At 37.8% G+C, this 19,871-nt stretch overlaps 1 protein-coding gene across 9 annotated transcripts in view; it reads left to right on the top strand.

Moving 5' to 3' along the window:
• GLIS3 (GLIS family zinc finger 3) overlaps positions 1 to 19,871 on the top strand; it is a 157,363-nt gene that overhangs the window by 104,916 nt on the left and 32,576 nt on the right. For all 9 annotated transcript variants that reach the window (XM_038123378.1, XM_038123377.1, XM_038123376.1 and 6 more), the window contains 2 exons: positions 7,524 to 7,685; positions 9,093 to 9,203. In XM_038123378.1, coding sequence (XP_037979306.1) covers positions 7,524 to 7,685; positions 9,093 to 9,203 — 273 coding nt within the window. The remainder of the gene's footprint in view (positions 1 to 7,523; positions 7,686 to 9,092; positions 9,204 to 19,871) is intronic.

Consider the following 19,871-nt stretch of genomic DNA (forward strand, 5'->3'; position numbering starts at 1 on the left):
GTGAAGTGCTGCTCTGAATGCTACATTTTCCCCCATTTAAACATTTCAAGGGTTAAAAGCACAATACTCACTTTGCTTTAGATGAACCTGGGCCTTTAAATCTCAGCTGTGGCTGCAACCTCCTTGTCAGTGAGCGCCTGATGTCAGCAGTTTGAATGATGTCTGACACTAATTATGTGCCATTCACAAGATTGCTAGGCTGGAGAGTCTAGGGGTATAAAAAGCTACTTAAAAGGTTTTCGTATGAGGTCTTACTCTCAATTTTGGAGACACTTCTTTTGCAGAGCAGCACCCTGCTAATACCGATGAGGAAGGAAACTGGTTACAAGACTACTAATTAATGCTTGAAATGCATTGTTTTTGTTTGAAAGCCATGTAAGGAACAGCTTTTACATCGGTTTTTGTGATAAATACAAAGCTGTGGAGAGATACCTTTTCCTTGTCATACCACCTGCCTTGGTGCTGACACAGAAGAACCTACATGGTCAGCATTTCAAAGCATTCAAAATAAATTGGCAGGTGGACATTGTTAAAGAATTAATATGCCTTTTAGCTGCTAATGAATCTTAGAAAATGCTGCATGGCTATTGAATAATTCAAAGATTTGTTTTGGGACCTTATGTATATGCGACTTCAGATTTATTTTTTCCTAGATAGTTTTTAGGAATACCCTTCCTTCCATTTGCACATATGTATTCATGTATGACAGCATTTCCTGAAATCTAGGAACGGCTTATATTTTTATTAAGATACCTCCCTTCAAAGTTTAAGATTTAAAACTTCTGCTTGTCATGCTTATGGTCAGTTTATGAATATTACAAAAGTAAGCAAGTCAAGCAGCTCGTCCAGCCAATCTCAGACAGTAATTTGCGGTTGTAAACCGGGTATGGATTGTCAGGGCTCACCCCTAGATTGGGATTACCCTGAAAGATGGAAAAGTCTCTCCTCCAACCTGTGCCTTCAAAGAAAGACTCAGTAGTCTTCAGTCATCCGGTCTCAAGGTTGTTTATTGTATGTTATCTAAGAGATTTTCTTCCTGAGCTGCAGAGGTCCATTCAGCAGGTCAGACAAAGGCACACTCTCCGCCGACGAGGCTGGTGCTATCTTTTATACTAAAAACTACGTGTACTATATTTACAACTCTGTTCCAATAGCTATCACCTATGTTAGACAGTCAGCTTCTATTCTAAACCAATCTAAAAGTGCCAACATCACCATGAACATGGAGGTTGGGTAGAGGAAAGAAGAAGGACAGGGCACGCCCAAATCCCTCCATCTTAGAACTCCTGACCCTCATGTACAAAACTTAAACCCCTCTGTACAAGGCCCAAAACCTCCCTGTACAGCACTCAAAAACTTTTCCCTTCACCTGTGATTATTACTGTTTTGCTAGCTAAACTTTTGTGGCTTGTAATTCTTCATACAGAGTTGGTAATTTGCTCCATGGGCTAAGATCCAAACCCCACGTGTGTCTTTGGCTGCATGCCAGGGTCTCAGAGCCCCCTGCCAGTGGCTCGGGCCACCCAGGGCACCCAGAGGGATGTTCTGGGTTCCGACAATGGATCAATATATTACATAAATCAGTACAGTATTCTGGGGTGAGTGTCCCTTTCTTCTTCCAAGTAACAAGTGTTAGGATGAAAGAAAATAACTTCCAAGCTCTGTCAGGGAAGGATTAGATTGGATATTAGCAAAAAATTCTTTACTGAGAAGTTGTCAAGCATTGGAAGAGACTCAGGTCAGTGGCAGAGTCACCATCCCTGGAGATAATAAGAAGACTTGTACAAGTGGTGCTTGGTGACACCGTTTAGTCGTGGGCTTGGCAGTGCTGGGGTAATGTCTGGACTCGATCTGAAGGGTCTTCTCCAACCTAAAAAAAATCCATGGTTCTATGATTTTTAGCTTTTTGTATTAAATTTCATTAGAAGGACACATACTAGATGAAGAGTACTTCACTTGTTCTCTAAAGAGTGGTCCTAAGTAGTTAAACAAAGTTTGTACTTTTAACAGAGACTAGCAGAGCTACAGATACTGAGAATATCCCATTGACAGAGATGATCTCATTGATTTTGCTGGATTATCGCATTATAAAAAGGCACATAGTAAATCAGCCAAATGCAAAGAAAAGTAAGCAGAAATAAAGGCATATAGCTTATAATTACAATATGAGAAGTTATGCCTAGAAAAAAGACTGAGATGGAATTTATTCCTACCAACTGTAACCAAAACCCTCTGTAAAATGCTATGACTTAAAGAAGGCTAGGATGATCCTGGAATAAGTGAAAAAGGGAGATTGATTCATTTTACCTGAATACCTAACATTGATAAGTCTACAACTGAAATATTGATAATGTATTTTGTATCCTGGATGAATGCAGAAGTAGTCAGGAGTGGACCAATTCATATTGTTTGAGAAGTTTTTAGAGCATGTGTCTGTGTGGTCATGTGCAATCAGTCCTAGATTAATGTGGGTTTGCCATGCATTGACTGGCAAAAAACCCAAGAGCTAGGTCTGATTTGAACTGCATATCTGTGAAACTGCTGGTTTTCTTACCTGTATGGATGCAATGGGGAAAGTCCAGTCCCACAGGTATGATGCCATGTATCCTTGGACACTCTGGCATCCATTGTGCTTAATGAAAAAGAGGTATGGAAGGTAGAGATGTGTATTCTTTTGTTTTTTCTGGAAAATATTTTTGCTAGGATAAATTTTCTTATCTTGTTGGCCTTTTAAAATCAGTGAGGAATTTCTCCCCTCTGATATGTATCTTAGTTTCTGCATGCATGTATTTCTTCTCATTTTGCATCATGAAAGGTTCCCCATGACTGAACAGGTTACTAAGCCAAATGAGCTGGTGTTTTGCAACTCTGGGCATGCGTTAGAACCACTTGATTAATATATCCTCTGTGTGTACTTAGTGTTGGGTTGATTTCCCCCAAGTCAGATTGGCAGAGATTTAAAGAGTTCTTCACCTTTCCATCAAGCTCATGCCATATCAAACTTTCTGAGGTCATTTGGATGTAGCTCATGTGTTTCCCTATACCAGAGCCTTTCGAGGGGTTCTCAGTCTCTTTTGCTTCTTGCCTGAGACATGTATTCAGTTTTATTGAAGAAAAAATAAATTCTGTCCCTGAAGTATCTAGGTTTGTTACTGAGATTTTGTGTGGACAATAGCTAGCTCTTGTACCCAGAAAGCCAGCTGCTGCAATTTGATGGTTGTAGGCAGACTAATGTTTAGCAAAGTCAAATGTCAAAAGGGAAACCATCCCTCTCCCAGTAAGCTTAGAGACAGACCAGATGAGGAACATGTCATTAAATGTATTCATTATAATATCCCATAAATATTTTCTCACACATGACAATGGAAAACGGAAATGTTTATTCTTCACACTTCAAAAAATAAAAGATGATCCTTTGCCACAAACAGCCATGCTTAGAAATATTTGCAGATCACTGTATAACTGGTTCAGATGAAAAAGAATATTAAAAGACCAAACTTGAGGAGAGTAACATTGTCTTGTATACTGGATTGAACCTTTCTGTAAAATCAATTACTGATCAGGTATCAGTATTTCTAAAACTAATTAATTTCCTTTCATTTTTTGGAGGTTTGGAATCAATTTTGAAGGACGTCTGAGAAAGCATTGTGTACAGGGAGAAAGCATATACTTTTGATATATAGAAATTGTTTAAGAGAAGGTTAAATTACTTGATAACAGAAAATACCTCAAATAAAAACAAGTTACTTTTTACATTGCTTATAATGTTAAGTCAACAGAAAAATGACAAAAGAAAATACACTGCCTGGGTGCTGAAGCAAAACAAATTCAGACAGGAAAATGTGAATATATTTAATACCAGATAATATTAGATACTGGATTAAGAAGAAGCTGTGTTGGCTGTGTTTCGCTTTTATATGAAGGCTGCATACTTTTCAGTGAATGGATCAGAGCTGCCAGAACAAGTTCTTCAATCCTTGCTATACTAGTGATCAACTGAGATAATCAGAACAGTTCCTTTTGCAGAGAAAACAGACTAATTTCTTAGTCACTTGGCCACTGACTGTCTGCTACCAATACTGAAGTACTCACACAGGTATTACCATGCTGTTCTATAGTTCAAGAGTCTAAACATATTATGCAGTGAATTCCAGTAAGAGCTCAGAAATGCATGGTGCATCCAGCAGGGCTTTTCATTTTATATAACCTATGAAATTAAATTGTCATTTTACAGGATGGTTGCCTGGTATACAATTATCTCTGTGTAAACAAGGATGAACTCATGAGAATACAAATGTTTTAAAGTCATAAAACTGTGGGTTTTTTCTGTTGATATACTTTACCTTTCCCTGTAAATATATTGTTTCTTGCTTTTCATAATTGTCCTTATAAAAGGAGAAAGTAAACATGAATGTATTTAAAAAGGACTTTAGGAAGTACATAGAGGAATTTTCCATATGAGCTACTTAATGGTTTCAATTTGCATGCAGCAGTAAAAATAGAAGCTCAGTAACTGATTTCTGTACTGCAGTTTAGGAAAACATTGCACAATTAATTTCACATAAGACTTGCAAAGAATCTGGTTTAATCGGGATATGTTTAGGACTGTCAAACATATTCAGAATGCTAAGGTATGCCATATACTTAAGTGGCTACAACAGTTAATACCTTAGAAAACTATGAGTTCCTTTTCAAAATGTGTATCAACTACCTGACTTTTTTGCCCCGTAAGTGACCCCGTCTGGTCTGCAATACTTTCACTGAAATATTTTTATCAGGATAAGACTATGTTCTGTGTTGTTGAAAAGAGTATATTTTCATTCCTTTTGTCTTAAGTATCAGAGATTTCCAAGACTTTAAGAAATTTGATTTATAGAAGAAACATTCATTAACTGTTGAGTAAGGATGGTTGTCTTAATAATACAGCCTTGTAGACTGTTTTGCTAAAGGAACCTTTTCAGCAATACACATCTGTATATTGCCTTGCGAATATGCCAGACAGTATTTTAAGGCTGTAGGGGGAAGAGAAAACTATCCTTTCTTCCAATTTATACTGAGCAATGCAGAAGTCTTCAGAAATAATAATTCTTAAATTTATATGTTAAGATTCCCCAGTTCTACTTACTTAAACATTTCTGCCCATTTAAAATTAATGGTAATTTTACAGCCATATAAACAACATTTACATGTTTAAGTTCATTTGCGAACTTGAAAATTCAAAGTTTAATAACCTGCAAAATAAACAAAACAGAGACATGTTTCTACAACTTGTTCATTGGTCTGAGTTTTATCCTATAAAATTAATGACTTCTTGAGATACTAAAATTATTTTTATGTACAGCATAGTTACAGTCATTAGAATATGTGCTTGTTCTTTCATGATGTTATTACAAAATAATAACTTGTCTGTATAAGATAGGCTAATCAGTAAATTTCTTTCTCATTTTAACAGAAGTGCTCTTGAATTATTTTGCTTCTTGAAGGTCATTTTTTGAAGGCTCAAAACTGAAAGAGTAGAATTTTATTAGATGTTAGGAAGAGATTTACTGTGAGACACTGGCTCAGGTTGCCCAGAGAAGTTGTCTCATCCCTGGAAGTGTTCAAGCCAAGGATCGATGGAGCATTGAGGAACCTGTTCTAACAGATCTACCTACTCCTGGCAGGGGGGTTGGAACTAAATGATCTTTAAGATCCTTCCCAACCCAAACCATTCTATAATTGCATTCCTTTTGTGATTAATTTCTTATATCAGTTTTTTAGCTCCCATGGTTTTATGCTGTCTCCACTCTTTACTTTTTCCTAGAAAAGAAGTGGTATTTTTATCAAGGCAATTTTAAGATATATTGGTGTATTGTATTTTTTTTTAATCCTGTAATATTTTATAAAAATATGTCCTTAAAAGTAAAAATATTTTTACTGTTGCAATAATGCTTTGTATGCATGCTAAAGCTCGGTAAACATAAAGGTGACACTATTTAAAAGCATAAATTAATGTTCAGTGATCAAAGCTGGGTAATCTGAAAAGCACTGGTTTGTTTTGGATAAAGGGATGGAATATAAATAAAAAGTTTCATGGGTCGAGACATTTTCTGTAGTGCCTGTGTAGGAAAAATAAATTGCAATTATGGTATAGCAGGCATGGTTCATCCTCTGTATCAAGCTTTAATTTCTTAATTTTAATAGTGCTGGTTTATAGGCAATGTATTTTATACTTTATTCTTTGAACTTGTAATGCTTTTTTGCAGTAATCCAAAAGATGTGCTTAAAATTAAGTGATACATTTTTTTTCTCTTTTTTTTTTTTTGAGGATGTTACAGATTGTAAGAAAGGCATGCTAATAATGACCAGAATTATGTCAGTTTTCCTACTTGTGAACATACATGCACTGCATAATATATTATAAAATTTAGTTATGTCATTCTGACACCAGTGAAAAATGGCCTGTTTCTTTTCAAGTGAAGAAAATTAATAGGTAGTGAAATTATGGAAATTTTTGTGTTAGCTTTAGAAACATCTCTACTACAGTATTATTATTTTTGCAAGCATGCAAGAACCGCAAAATAGCAGTTTGTTATGCATCTGAAGCTTTAAATGTTGCATAGTGGGATATGCAGCAACTCAAACTAATGAGATTAATTGATCCTGACTGATAGAATTTTAGAAAGCTTATACTTCTGATATTCATAAATATTTAGGTCTAATTGAAATCAAGTGTCTCTGAAAATGCTGGTGTCAAATAGAAGGGATCTTTAAGTTTCCCTTAGGTTACAGTATACCATGAGAACATGATAGATGACAAGATTTTTTTCTGTTCATATAAACATAGATTTCTCCACAGATGCAGTACTTGATTAGGTATAGAAGTACTGTGCTCCATGGTTATTGGTTCCCCACAGGAATTACATCCTCTTTTGACAGGCTTACAGTATTTTTAGTATGTCATACATTTACTCATGGCAGAAAGGTAAAAATGTATTTCAGAAATAATTTCACTTTTTGCATCACCATGAGCAAGGCAGAGCAGACTGAAATTTCCCTGCATGTCTTTGCTGTTGCTCTGTAGGTTGGGTTGGTACTGAGAGATGGCTCCGTTATGCTGAGTTGCTAATAGCCAGAGAAGCCTGGAGCTGAGACAGGGGTAGCTAACAGAAGTCTTGAGAACCTCACAGTGACCATTTTGCTCTGTGTGCCACAGAGAGGAGATTCAGCTGGTGCTGCATTTCCCGGGCAGGTGCTGCACTCTCAGATGGCTGGTCCCTTTGGGTCTCGGTGTGCCATCTGCAAAATGTAGGACATACTCTCCTAATTCAGCCATGTGCAGAGAGGATAGGTGCATTTTTACAGTCTAAATGGTTTGAACTCCCCCTGCAGCAGCACCCACACTGAGAAGCCAGACCTTGCAGAGCTGCACAGCCACAGCAGGCTGGAGGTGTCTGCATGCCCTTTTACCCTTCTGTTCGGTGTTTGCTGTTGCAGTTTACTGTGTGTGCTTTCCTTTCAAATAATTTCTTTCTCTTTTCTAGTTTGAGGGCTGCAAGAAAGCCTTCTCCAGACTTGAAAATCTCAAGATTCACTTAAGGAGCCATACGGGTGAAAAGCCGTACCTTTGCCAGCACCCTGGCTGCCAGAAAGCGTTCAGCAACTCCAGCGACCGCGCCAAGCACCAGAGGACCCACTTGGACACTGTAAGGACACAGAAGTCCCATTGCAGCCCTCTGAATATTAGACCATATACTCCTTTCCTCCAGCTAGATGACAGCAGGTAGCCCATAACCTTAGAGGAAGGAGGGTGGATGGTCTGATGAGGCTGTTGAAGCTGCCCCAAAAGTGACCCAGTCATCTAAGCAGGCAAGATGATGGACCCAGGCTTGTTGATAAAAAGACCACGGGTTCCATGGTCTTTGCTGCAAGTAGAAGCAGTAGCTTTCTCCCACTTAGTTGATCTTTAGGGAAACTGAAGCCATCTGCAATAGGAAGTGCTTTTCTTTGATGAAAAGTTAAGGGTGGGGCATGTACCAGAAAGTCAAGAGAGATAGAATAATATTGTAAATCTAAAAATTTTTGTGCCAACAGATTGTCCCTTGTAAATTTGAGTGATGGCTGAGATTTGTTTAAAAACCTCTGTTTCAGAAAAAAAATTTTGTGTTTTCTCGGAGACAGTTTCCAAAGGGTGGAAGTCCAGAAATACGATTTAAACAATGCCATTTGAATTAAATGATTGTTTAAAAAAGTAAATTTTACATTTTAATAGTTAAAACTATGACTGGCAAGTTAATAATTTGTACAAGGTGTTTTCAGAAATTCTTTATAGAACACAAGTGAATAAATTGTTGAATAGCTACTTCCAGGAAACAGTTGGACCTAATGTTCATTTAATACTTAGTATTGTGAACCTTCAAGTCTTCAGGCAAGACAGACAGCTTAGAACAGGCAAGATGAGATATTTATATGAGTTAGATTTATTAGGCATTCTTTTAAGAAAACTGTAAAGATATTACAGGATGTTTTATGGGTATTTTTCTAAAATGAAGTATTATTAGAAAATGTGAGCTGAAGGAGTTGGTCAGTACTTCACATTATAATTGTTTTTTTTCATGTAATACTTTTGAAATTTCAGTATTCAATACTTGGTTGGGGTTTTGCTTGCCTTCTTTGTAATATAATAAACTAACACTTTTTCTTGTTCTCTTTTTCTGAAGCGGATCCTTCTATAATCCTAAACGGTCTTTCTGGGCCTTTACTGCAGTTTCTTTACCTGATTCACTAAAGACTGTAATTTCTGATTAAGTCAAAGATTGCTCTGAGGGTGGAAAAATTGTAAGTATATCTAGCAATATTCACTGTACTACTAAGAAAAAAAGGTAATCATGAAAGGTGCTGTAATGAAAACTTTCCTTTTGTCTGTCTTTCTTTAAAGCTTTACTTCGTCCTTTCCTTTTCTAACAAATTGTAAAGCTTTCTGCATGTAATAATGTACAGTGTTTTTGTTCTGTAGTAATGTGGTTTGTAGCATCCCAAGGCGCAAAAAGTATTCTCTTGAGTTAAAATAATCTGTGATGTAACAGTAACTTTATCCTTTTTTTTTAATTTAGAAACCTTATGCATGTGAGATTCCAGGATGCACTAAGCGATACACAGATCCAAGTTCCCTGAGAAAACATGTGAAAGCCCATTCTTCCAAAGATCAACAAGTCAGGAAAAAGGTGATTTTTCTGCTGTTTTGACCGTTGTAAAGTTTATGTGAAGAAGTCAGTGTTATAATATAAGATGTTTCAATGCATCTTCAAGTACTTGGGTTGATTTCAGACTTTAAATTAAAAAAAAGAGCAAATAGATTGATGTGGTTTGTAAATAGATAATTTAATCTCTGACTTAATGGTTTAATGCTTTATGTTTTCTGCTGTAATTGTTAATCACTAAACGAACACAGCAAGGCAAGTAAAAATAATTTTTGCAAACATGAATTCTTGGTTTCAAATTCTGCCACTTGGTAAATACACAGTATTACAAAATACTAGCCAGTCTCAGATGGAAGGATGGCTTTTGAGGCCAGTATGTGGGACTAAGCTCTAAATTGTATTTCCATATTCCAGATACTTCCAATAATACCAAGATATTTCACAATGCTGATTCCCTGTGGATGTCAAGTCCATGAGTCATCAACTGTTTACATGTATAAGGGCATTTCTAAAGAGCTGAGTTGCTACCTAAGGAAATTCTTTTTGAGCATTTTTCATCATAGCTCCTATTAAACACTGGCATAATGTTTAGAAGGTACAACATAGGTAGTTACTGGACCTTTGTGAAGTTATCATTACTAATGAACATTATGCTTTGGTATTTGAAATATTTCCTGAGAGTAATAATTATGAAAAATAAGAGCAACAAACCTTTTAATGAAGAATTAAGGTTATTTATGCATTTAATTAAAAGTGAAAATTGGCTTAATGCCAAAAAGGTAATTATGAAAATGTGAAGTCATCTAAAACAACCATAAAAATTCCAAGGTGATAAAGGCACAGTGGACTAATACTTCAAGCCCTAGGGATCTTTTCTGTTGAAAAGAATGAAACCCTTTGCTGTCACACCCCATTAGTCATGCATTCCTTTAATATATTGTGCCTGACTGGTTTTAATCCTCTCTTTAACCTCCCCCTGCATACCAAGTGACATTATTGTGTCATCTTAAGTTGCTGACTCTCCAAGACTGTACCTGTAAATGTATCTTTGATGTTGCATAGACTTAAATAGCAGGATGAAGTGCATTTGTAAGAGTGGAATCTTATGTGCTGTGCTGATGTTTACGCTGGGTCTTCACCCCGGATTCTGTAGATGTTTCTTCAAAGATTTGACTCTTTCCTTGGCTCTCTAAGATGGGATTATGCAATGGGATATAGGTAAATTTCCATCTCTCAATTATTTTAAGCAACTTCTATTGATGTGTATCTATGACTTATCATAAAAGGCAAAATTCTTTTTCTGGAAATCTGTAATGCAGCCGCTGTTCCCCTTCACTTCCCAACCCTTAGTTATCCACTAAATACATTTAACTGGGAATCACACCAGGTAATGTCATGCAATCCTTTATACCAAAAGATCCCAGCACAAATGGATTTAATAAAAGTAATTTAATGGATAGTACAATAAAATTTCTTTTACTCTTCAAAGGAAAGCAGAGCCATGCGAGAGTAAAGATAGTCATGCCCGCTTTAATCACCTCTGTGTATTTTGAAAAAGTATTCATAAAAATGAGGACAGACATGTACACAAATACCATGCAAATATCTGGGAACAGATGCTGGAAATGTTCAGTAAAACATTTTAGGTATAATCTCTACGCACCATAATATTCTGTCATTTTAGAATATTTTGGTGGGGTAAAAAGCAGTGTTTACTATCATGTTTTTAAAAGGAAAAATTGCTGACTTTGCCAGGATCAATCTTTTCATTGGGAAGATAGATGAGATTTCATCTATGGCAGGAAGTCACTGAAAGAAAGCTAGACAGTTCCCAAAATGAGAGATTAAAGTGATGCTGAGAGGAATGTTAATGTACAACATGTCCCTCAACTACAATTACTTTTGAAATGTGTTCTCTTTTTAATCTTGTTCTCATTTCAGCTTTGAAAGGACAACAATTTACAAGATTTTTTGTAAGCTGGCTAGACAAGTAAGCCTATATTCAGTGGCTACACTTCTTTGATTTCAGTAAAGCACAAATGTCTTTCATCTGTGAACTGATGGTACTGTATTGAAAATCAAGAATCCATAGCTCTTTTAGTTTGTAAGTCTTTTTATTGAAGATAATGAAAATGAAATTATGGAACATTGTGATACCACAGCGGCTGAATAGAAGCTTTCTGACATGGTTTTGAGTACTAGACAACGGGCATCCTTTACTGCAGTTGCTGGACATTTGGAGGAACATGTCTCCAATCGAATGCCCGAGTACTGGGTAAACAGAGTGTTTATCATACAAAAATGATCACATATTCATAGCTTTCCCCCCTTACTGGATGTGTATGTTTTACTTTATTTAACATAGTCTCATCTCATATCAGAAGTCCTCATAGGTTCCTTGGGGTCTGTCTTCAATGTCCCGTGTCCTCTTAGGACATGTGACATGAGCTGTTCCTCAGCCCCCATTTTTGAGTAAGTGCAATATCATTTGTTTGCATTACTTTGGCTTTGTCAGCCTTGCAGAGCTGAGCTGGCATCCTGCTTTTGTTTTGCATAGGTTCTATTTGTGAAGTTACATCCTTTATCTATTTCTCCAGGGCTGTGCTGTTCTGTCCTTGATAAGAGTAAGATGTTCTACTCCACGCATATCATTCGAATCATTCTCCTCATTATCGTGTCCATATTGTATTATTAACAAAATCCAGACCCTGTGCTGTTGGATCACGTAAGCACAGGATGGGTCAGATTGGAGGGGGCCACAGTGGTGGCCTCCTCCCTGCTCTGTCATTCCAGAGCACATTGCACAGGATCGTGTGAGACACTTCTTGACTATCCCCAATGAGGGAGACTCCATGGCCTCTCTGGGCAATCTGTTCCAGTGCTCAGTCACACTCACAGTGAAGAAGTTCTTCCTGGTGTTCAGGTGAAATTCCCTGTGCATCAGTTTCTGCCTGTTGCCTGTCCTATTGCCTGGCACTGCTGAGAAAAGCCTCTGACACCCTTTCTTCAGAGACATACAGGCATTGAAGAGAGCCCCTCTCAGTCATCTCTTCTCAAGGTGAACAGGCCCAGCTCCCTCAGCCTTCTTTGTAAGAGAGACCCAGGAGTTTGAAGCCTGTCTAGAAGGTCAATACCACTGTTATGGTCTTCATGAAGATCCATTTGTTGTGTAAGATAGCATTCAGCCTTGTAGCTGAGATCATTGTCTTTTCCATTCAAGTATACCAGGAAAAGAAATTTGCTACTTCTATAGCAGTTATGCTGAAGAAATCTGTGTTTGTAAATCTAAAGAAAATATTTAATTCACTTTCAAATACTGCAGTGCAATTCCTACTGTGAATGGAATGGAATGGACTCTCCACTGGCTTTGTAGATCTTATAATGAATATCTGCAATGTCCATTGCCTTTCTTAAAGGTTTTCACTTTTTAAAAAGTGCATTTTCAAACAGATAAGAGATAATTTAAAAAGGACAAAAAGTTCTGTATTTGTGCAGCTGTTTAGCGAAGACAAGATCAATTTAGTAACATTGACCTTATCAACTGAACAATGCAGTGGCTATGCTTTTGGATAGTTTTGTTTTATCTATACCAGTGAATAATTATTGTCATAAATAACAGTACTTTAAGCCTATGTGTCCTGCCAAAAAAACCAAAACTGACAAAGATTTAAAAGATTTTTTCTATTTAATTAAAAGATAGTGAAATAATTAAGGATACAACTAGTTAGCTCCATCTTTGTGAAAAAAAGGGAAGAAATCATTTGAACAGTCAACATAAACAAGACCAGCTAAAGAGAATGCAAAAGTCTTAGTCTGGATTTTGAATTGAAGGATGATTTATACCAAATAATTTCCTTGTTCAGCTGAGTAGCTTTTGATTTCTTGGCAGTTCTAAGTGACCAGATCATGTCTTTGTTCCTTTTATTTAAATTATTTATGGGTCAGATATATTATTTAGACAAGCTTTGAATGCTTACCTGACAGCTGCCTCTAAAAAACCTGTAAACCTGTACGATCTTAGATCATTTAAATGGGTCTGGAGGAACCCATATTAGAATTCAACTGACCAGATAGGTTAACACCTCAGCAGATACTCAGTGATACTCCTAGGTCACTACTTAGTTTTAGCCTAACACAGGAATTATGTTTATTTTTCTGGAGTTTTTTTCTGGGATAAAAATTTTTGTACTCTCTCTGCCAGAAATAAAATATCCTAGAGGCATAGCTTCAGGAAAGGCAGTCCAAAGGATACTTCTGAAAATTTTCTAGACATGATCGAGATTTTTAAAAATTGTAGTTTACATGGTACATGTACCAAATCGCTAAGGAATGGAGGGAGTTCTGAGACTTAAGGAGATAAGGGTTATGTGCAGTGCTTCTAGACTGATTTATTCCTTCCTGGTAATCTTTCTTTTTCACACAGACTGGTCAGTAAATGTAAAATGATGTCTGTACAGTCACTCTTGAGAAGTTAGCAAAACATTATCCCAATCACCAATCATGATGGATGCTACCATCATTTGTTCCTATGATATCTGACTGAAAGGAAGTTTTTTCAGGTATTATTTTGCTGTGCAGGAGTAAAGCACAGAAGGCAATCAGAATTTCTCTAATCCTGGTCCTATTTATGCATGATTTCTTCCCTGTAGCATTTCTTGCTCTTCCAAGATTGATCAGCTAGCAATAGTAGGAAGTTTTTTGAATACTATTCCTGATTACAGTAAGAAAAATGGTGATAGACTGCACTGCTGAGATGAGGCAGGCAGTATGACACCTCAGCCATATCCACTCCTACTTCACGCTGTAGTAGAGGCTAGTAGTAGAGCAGACAGTCCATACTAGGTGCAGAGCACACTGAAAACAGTGGGATAAGGAATTAAATCATCTGGCCAAAGCGTTTACTGGCATTCCCTTGGCAAGTGGTCTCTGCTGAGCTTGGTGAGGGTTCCCATCTGAACTGAGAGGGCTTTACAGAAGCTACCTTGCTTATAAAGGTGCTATAGATATTCCTCTTCTCCCACTGTGCAACCTCCATATTAGCAAAAAGGGAATATAAAATCCTCACCTTTAGAGGCAGATCTTAATAATTGAATTCTTCTGAAGCCTAGTTATTTTATATTCCTTTTTTAAAAGTTCATTTCTTCTCTCTTAGAGCCCTGTAACACATAATGTATGTAGAATATAGAATGGTTTGGCTTGGAAGGGGCCTTAAAAAAGATCTAATTTCAGTGCCTCTGCCATGGGCAGGGACACCTCCCTCTAGACCAGGTTGCTCAAAGCCCCGTTCAGCCTGGTTTTGAACGCTTCCAAGGATGGGGCATCAACAGATTCTCTGGGCAACCTGTTCCAATGTCTCACCACCTTCACAATAAAGAATTTCTTCCTGACATTAAATTTAAACCTACTTTCTTTCAGTTTTAAGCCAGTCACCCTTGCCTATCAATGCAGTTTTTTTCTGAAAGAGCGCCCCTCTCCAGCTTCCCTGTAGGCCACCTTCAGATACTGGAAAGCTCCTATGAAGTCTTCTCTTCTCTTCTCTTCTCTTCTCTTCTCTTCTCTTCTCTTCTCTTCTCTTCTCTTCTCTTCTCTTCTCTTCTCTTCTCTTCTCTTCTCTTCTCTTCTCTTCTCTTCTCTTCTCTTCTCTTCTCTTCTCTTCTCTTCTCTAGGCTGAACAGCCCCAGCTTCCTCAGCCTGTGTTTCTAGAGGAGTTGCTCCTATCCTCTGATGAAATTTGTGGCCTCCTCTGGACTCAATCTAATAGTTTTACATCCTTCCTGTGCTGGGACCCCAGAGCTGATGCAGCTCTGCAGGTGGGGTCTGAGCAGAGCAGAGGGGCAGAATCCCCTCCCTGGCCCTGCTGCCCACACTGCTTTGGATGCAGCCCAGGACATGTGTGGCTTTCTGGGCTGTGACCACACAATGATAGGTCACATTGAGTTTTTTGTCAACCATCACTCCCAAGTCCTTTTCCTCAGGGCTCCTCTCAAACACTTCTCAGGCCAACCTTTAGTATGATATATAAACCTGTCCACCTTACAATGAAAACAAGAAATGGGAAAAAAACCAATTGTTTAAAGACATGATGTTCTCCTATTGAACAATATTTCTCTGGAACTAAGATATAGAGATGTTTTTAAAAGGTTAACATGGAAATTTCTGTTAGGTTTTGAGAGATTGTCTGGCTTTCTATTATGTGGGTTATATCAGCAATTATATTATTCAAAATAATACAGACCTCTTTGCCTCTTACAGATCTGCATACATCATGATAGTTCATTTTAAATTATTTTACAGTACAGTAGAAACAGGGGTTTTATTGTGACTACATATCAATTTTACTACACAACTGATGAAGCTACCCGTTTGTTTAAAGATTCTAGAAAAAACAAAATTTTATACTAGCCTTTAGATTTTGTGAATAACACAAGAAGAAAACAGTGTGTGGGAATTTTTTTAGCTAGTATCCTTTGTTTGTTAATTTAATGATGGCTTTCCAGTTTTTTCTTTCCTTTCTCAGTATTTGAACTAAGCTTTTTTGCAACTCAAGAAACACTTATTGGGCTTATTGTGTTTCTTATATGAAAGAAATTATTTTTAAAATGTTTTTCTAACTCAGAATGTTTAATTGATGAGGAAGGTGGGGGCCGAGGAGGGTTACAGCATTACACCACTGGTGTTTGAGGTCATTCAGGCACTAAGCAAATTACCAGTGGCAGTCTCCATTATGTGACTATATTAATCTGGAAGAACTGCTCTGTTTGTGAACGCCTTCCTCATGGGGAGCACACATACTACCATATGAGATAAGTGGCTTCTGCGTCTTTCAGTTTTTGCTTGACCTTATTCAGGCTCTTTGTTCATATTTCTCTGTTTAAACTGCAAACGGGAGAGAATGGGTTGAAAGAGAAGCAAGCCTATTTTCTTGCTTTGAGAGCAGTTGAAACTAAGGATATTTTCTCTCATTTGTTCTCTATGACGTCCACTTAAAAGATGTCACCAATGCAAGAAGAAGTGTTTTCAGGGCCACGGGGTCAGTGGGCAGTGGCCATGGCAACTAAGAAACTATTCTGCAGAAGAAAATGCAGTAAGGAGTCTTTTAATCCCCAACTTCAATCCCTTTACTTCCTGTCTTCAGAATGAAATATAAATCAGACACCATGGCGTTCAGCAATTTTTCATGAAAGGCATGTTTGCAGAAAGGGATTATGAACAAGCAGCAGTGTTTAAGGAATTTAATCATACAATTTGCTGGAAAACTGTTGAGACTAGGAATGACCAGTTCTTTTGAGTGTGGTCAGTGAGATGCAGGAAGACAGGCTCTGAAAGCCATGTACCACTGGCTGTGGCTGACCGCCCTGCCCCCCGCCGGCTGTGCTGTGGTGGGATGCACAAAGCATGCTTCTCAAGGAAGATCCATTGTGGGGGATATGCTTTGCCAGCACTGTATTTAGAACTTAGAACCAGGGAGAAGGAAAAGTTGGAATCCCCCAGTGGTTTTCATGGTGTTCTGACAGCTGTGGCAGTTTTATAACCAGGAGACTGTTGATTCATTTTACTTATTGGTTAATGTTTATAATGCCGTATACTGATTCCTTCCTGCACTTGGTTTCTGTCCTGACCTTATACTCCTGTGAGCTCTGGCTGTGTGACATGTTGAAAAGTGCAAAAGAAAGAATAAGTGCTGTCACCTTCATTACATTAACACCCGTGGCAGAAAAAAACCAAAACAGATTGTCTCAAAATTCTGTAAACAAGTTCATGCTCATAGCATTTCATGTTCTTCAGGTCCATTTTTTATAAAAAACAATATCCTTTTCTCTATTTCTTTGCCTTCACTTCCCTGCAACAGTATATGCATGAACATGGTCTTGATAGAGCGGGAATCTTTCTTTTGGTGGCCTGGTAGAGAGAGTCCATGGGTGGACTTGGCAGTACTGGACTTGGTGATCATACTGGTGTTTTTCAACCTGAATGATTCGATGATTCTATAATTCTATGATTCTAATTAGTCTGTCACACTTCAGTCTGGGCTTTGAATGCACTGTCCTGTTCATTATGCTCCTTAAGCAACATCAGGATCTGAGCAAGCAAGATTTAAACTGTGCCTAGCAGGTTGCAGTTCAGCACCCTGACACCAGCACAAATAACCTTCAAGTCTTTAGTACTGTCCTCAAGGAGGCTTCTTGGATAAAATCCTGTTCCAGGATAAAATCTTTGTGATTTCACACTGTTGGATCTGGATGAGGGCAGCTGCATTGGCAGGTGCTGATTTTGGAGTCCTCAGTACTGCTCCTGAAGCAGCCATATGTTGGCCTCATTTGCAGTGCCCATTTAAGGAGGGCCTTCATCTGCCCATTTTGTTTCCTCCCTGTCATGCAAAGTTCTGCCCTTTCTCTGGCACAGCTGTTTGGGAGACTGCTCTGTAAGCTGAATTATAGCTTTTACAACAACAAAAAAGCCTGACACAGAGATGCCCCACAGTAAATCAGAGACAGTAGAAACTCAGGAAGTTAGCAGTGCCAGCCTAACCAGCACTTCACATCTCGCCTGATAAAGACAGTAGAACAGAGTAGCATTTTACTCTGATAAGGAGAACAGAACAGTACAGCCTTGGAGAAATAGAGGAAGGACGTAATTTAGGCAAACAAAAGCCACACAAGGTGCAAGCAGGATGCCAGCTGAGCTTAGCTGATGAAGCAGAAGTTGTGCAAAACAATGATATTGCACTTACATAAAAAGGGGGTCGAGCCACATAAAAAGGACATGGGACATTAAAAACCGCCAAAGAAGATCCCAGAGAACCTGTAAGGACTTCCGATAAAGGGTATGACTACATAAAATGAAGTAATACATAAACATCTAGCCAATGGGGATTGCTGAAGAACGTGTGATTGTTGTGTATGATAAACACTCTGTTTATGTGATGCTCAGGACACAGCTGGAGGAAGCATCCCCTGAGTGATCAGTGCACTGCACTAAAGAATGCCGGCTCTCTAATAGTCAAAACTGTGTTAGAAAATTCCTGTCTGGCTGACGTCGGTATTGTGCCATGTAGCACACTAAACAGACAACTCACAGACAATGAAAATGTACAGGGATGCCTTGAGGAATCTTTTCAAAAGTAGAAGTCGTATGGCTGAAGGCTAATGATTTTGACCTCTTGATAGTAGAGTAGTAGAGTTTTTCAGTCCTAGTCCTAGACTGTCTTCTAGATATTATTTTGAAGAGAGTATTTTCCTGTATGACCTGGGACATGCATGCATTTAGGTTCAAGTGGAGATAAATACAGAATTAAATATTTAAAGTGAAGGCCAGTGTTATGTAAAGGATGCTGCAGTTAAAAAAAAATACAAATGAAATCTGAAAATCTCTTTCTGTATAAACACTTATTGACATTATTAATCTGCAGATTACCACGACAATTTTCGGTAATCTGTGATAAGGAGAAAAATATGTTTGTGCTAAATGAAGCACCTGGCGGATAAGTATGTGTTTATTTTACACATTTTTCCTCTCATGAAGTGAAAATTTGCCAAACAGATGTTTTTTTCAGAATGGGAAAGCAAATAATTCTGCAGTACAAGTGTTTTCTTTGTCAGGCTACATTTACTTGGAAAAACGGATGCTTAGCTTAAATCGTATAATAACTACATCCCCAAATCAGCCTGGCATGAAACAGTAGGTTTTTCCTTGCATTTTGAATTGAACAGGTCAGCTATTAGACTGATAGTTACATAAAAATCAGCTACACGCCTCTTGGAACTGCCTGAAGAAGAGGATGAAATAAAAAGGGCCATAGATATAAGTTGTATAATATTTCAGATTTGATACAACCTGATGTGGGACAGGAAGAGAGGTAATGTGTGTGTGTGTGTGTGTGTGTGTGTGTGTGTGTGTTCAAACATCTGTATGACTGCTTTTCAATTTTCAACTAGACTGTGGCTTTTCTGTTTATTTTATAAAAAGACCACTGCACTCACTCAAACTGTACTTCCCTTCTTTAAAGTAAGATTTTCAGGTTTTTTTTTTTTAAATTAGAAGTTTCCTTTCAGATCTGTCCCAGCTGCAGTTTTTTTTCCCTTAAAGTGGTCTTTTTGGTGGTTTGTATCTCTTTTCTATATATAATAAAAGCAGAATTCATTTTAGTGTTATCAATCTTAGTGCAACAGTGTTTTCCTCTTATAATATTGCTTTTAAATCAGAATTTCTTCTTGACTTGAAATTTGCCAAAGTTACCTAATTTGCCAAAGTTACCAAATCAAAAGGTTCCCAGTCCTTTTGATTTTTAATGCAAGACCCTGAAAAACATTTTTAATGTGTTTTCCTGATCTGTGCTAGAACATGAAGATGGCAAACTGTTTTTATATTGAACTCAAAAGTTCAATATAGTAAAACTCTGAGAGTAGCAAAAGTAACTATTTCTTGCATAGAACCTAACATCACTACTGTGCAGGTGGGCTAGTTTAACTTTTTCTTGTTTTTTATTGTTTTTTCTGGCCAAGTGTTTAATTGAAATGGGATCTAAAAGCAGGGAAAAGTAGCACCCCCGCCCCCCGCACACTCACACGCTCACACGGGCATAACTGAAAGCTGTGGTAGACAATTAGCAGAACATTTCTCTCTAGAAGTCCTGCAGAGAAATCCCTTCTGTCTGCATTACTTCATTGCCCCAAGATGTCTGTAGCCTCCAGA

The sequence above is a fragment of the Motacilla alba genome, chromosome Z, assembly GCF_015832195.1.
Source record: "Motacilla alba alba isolate MOTALB_02 chromosome Z, Motacilla_alba_V1.0_pri, whole genome shotgun sequence".
NCBI classification, from domain to species: domain Eukaryota; kingdom Metazoa; phylum Chordata; class Aves; order Passeriformes; family Motacillidae; genus Motacilla; species Motacilla alba.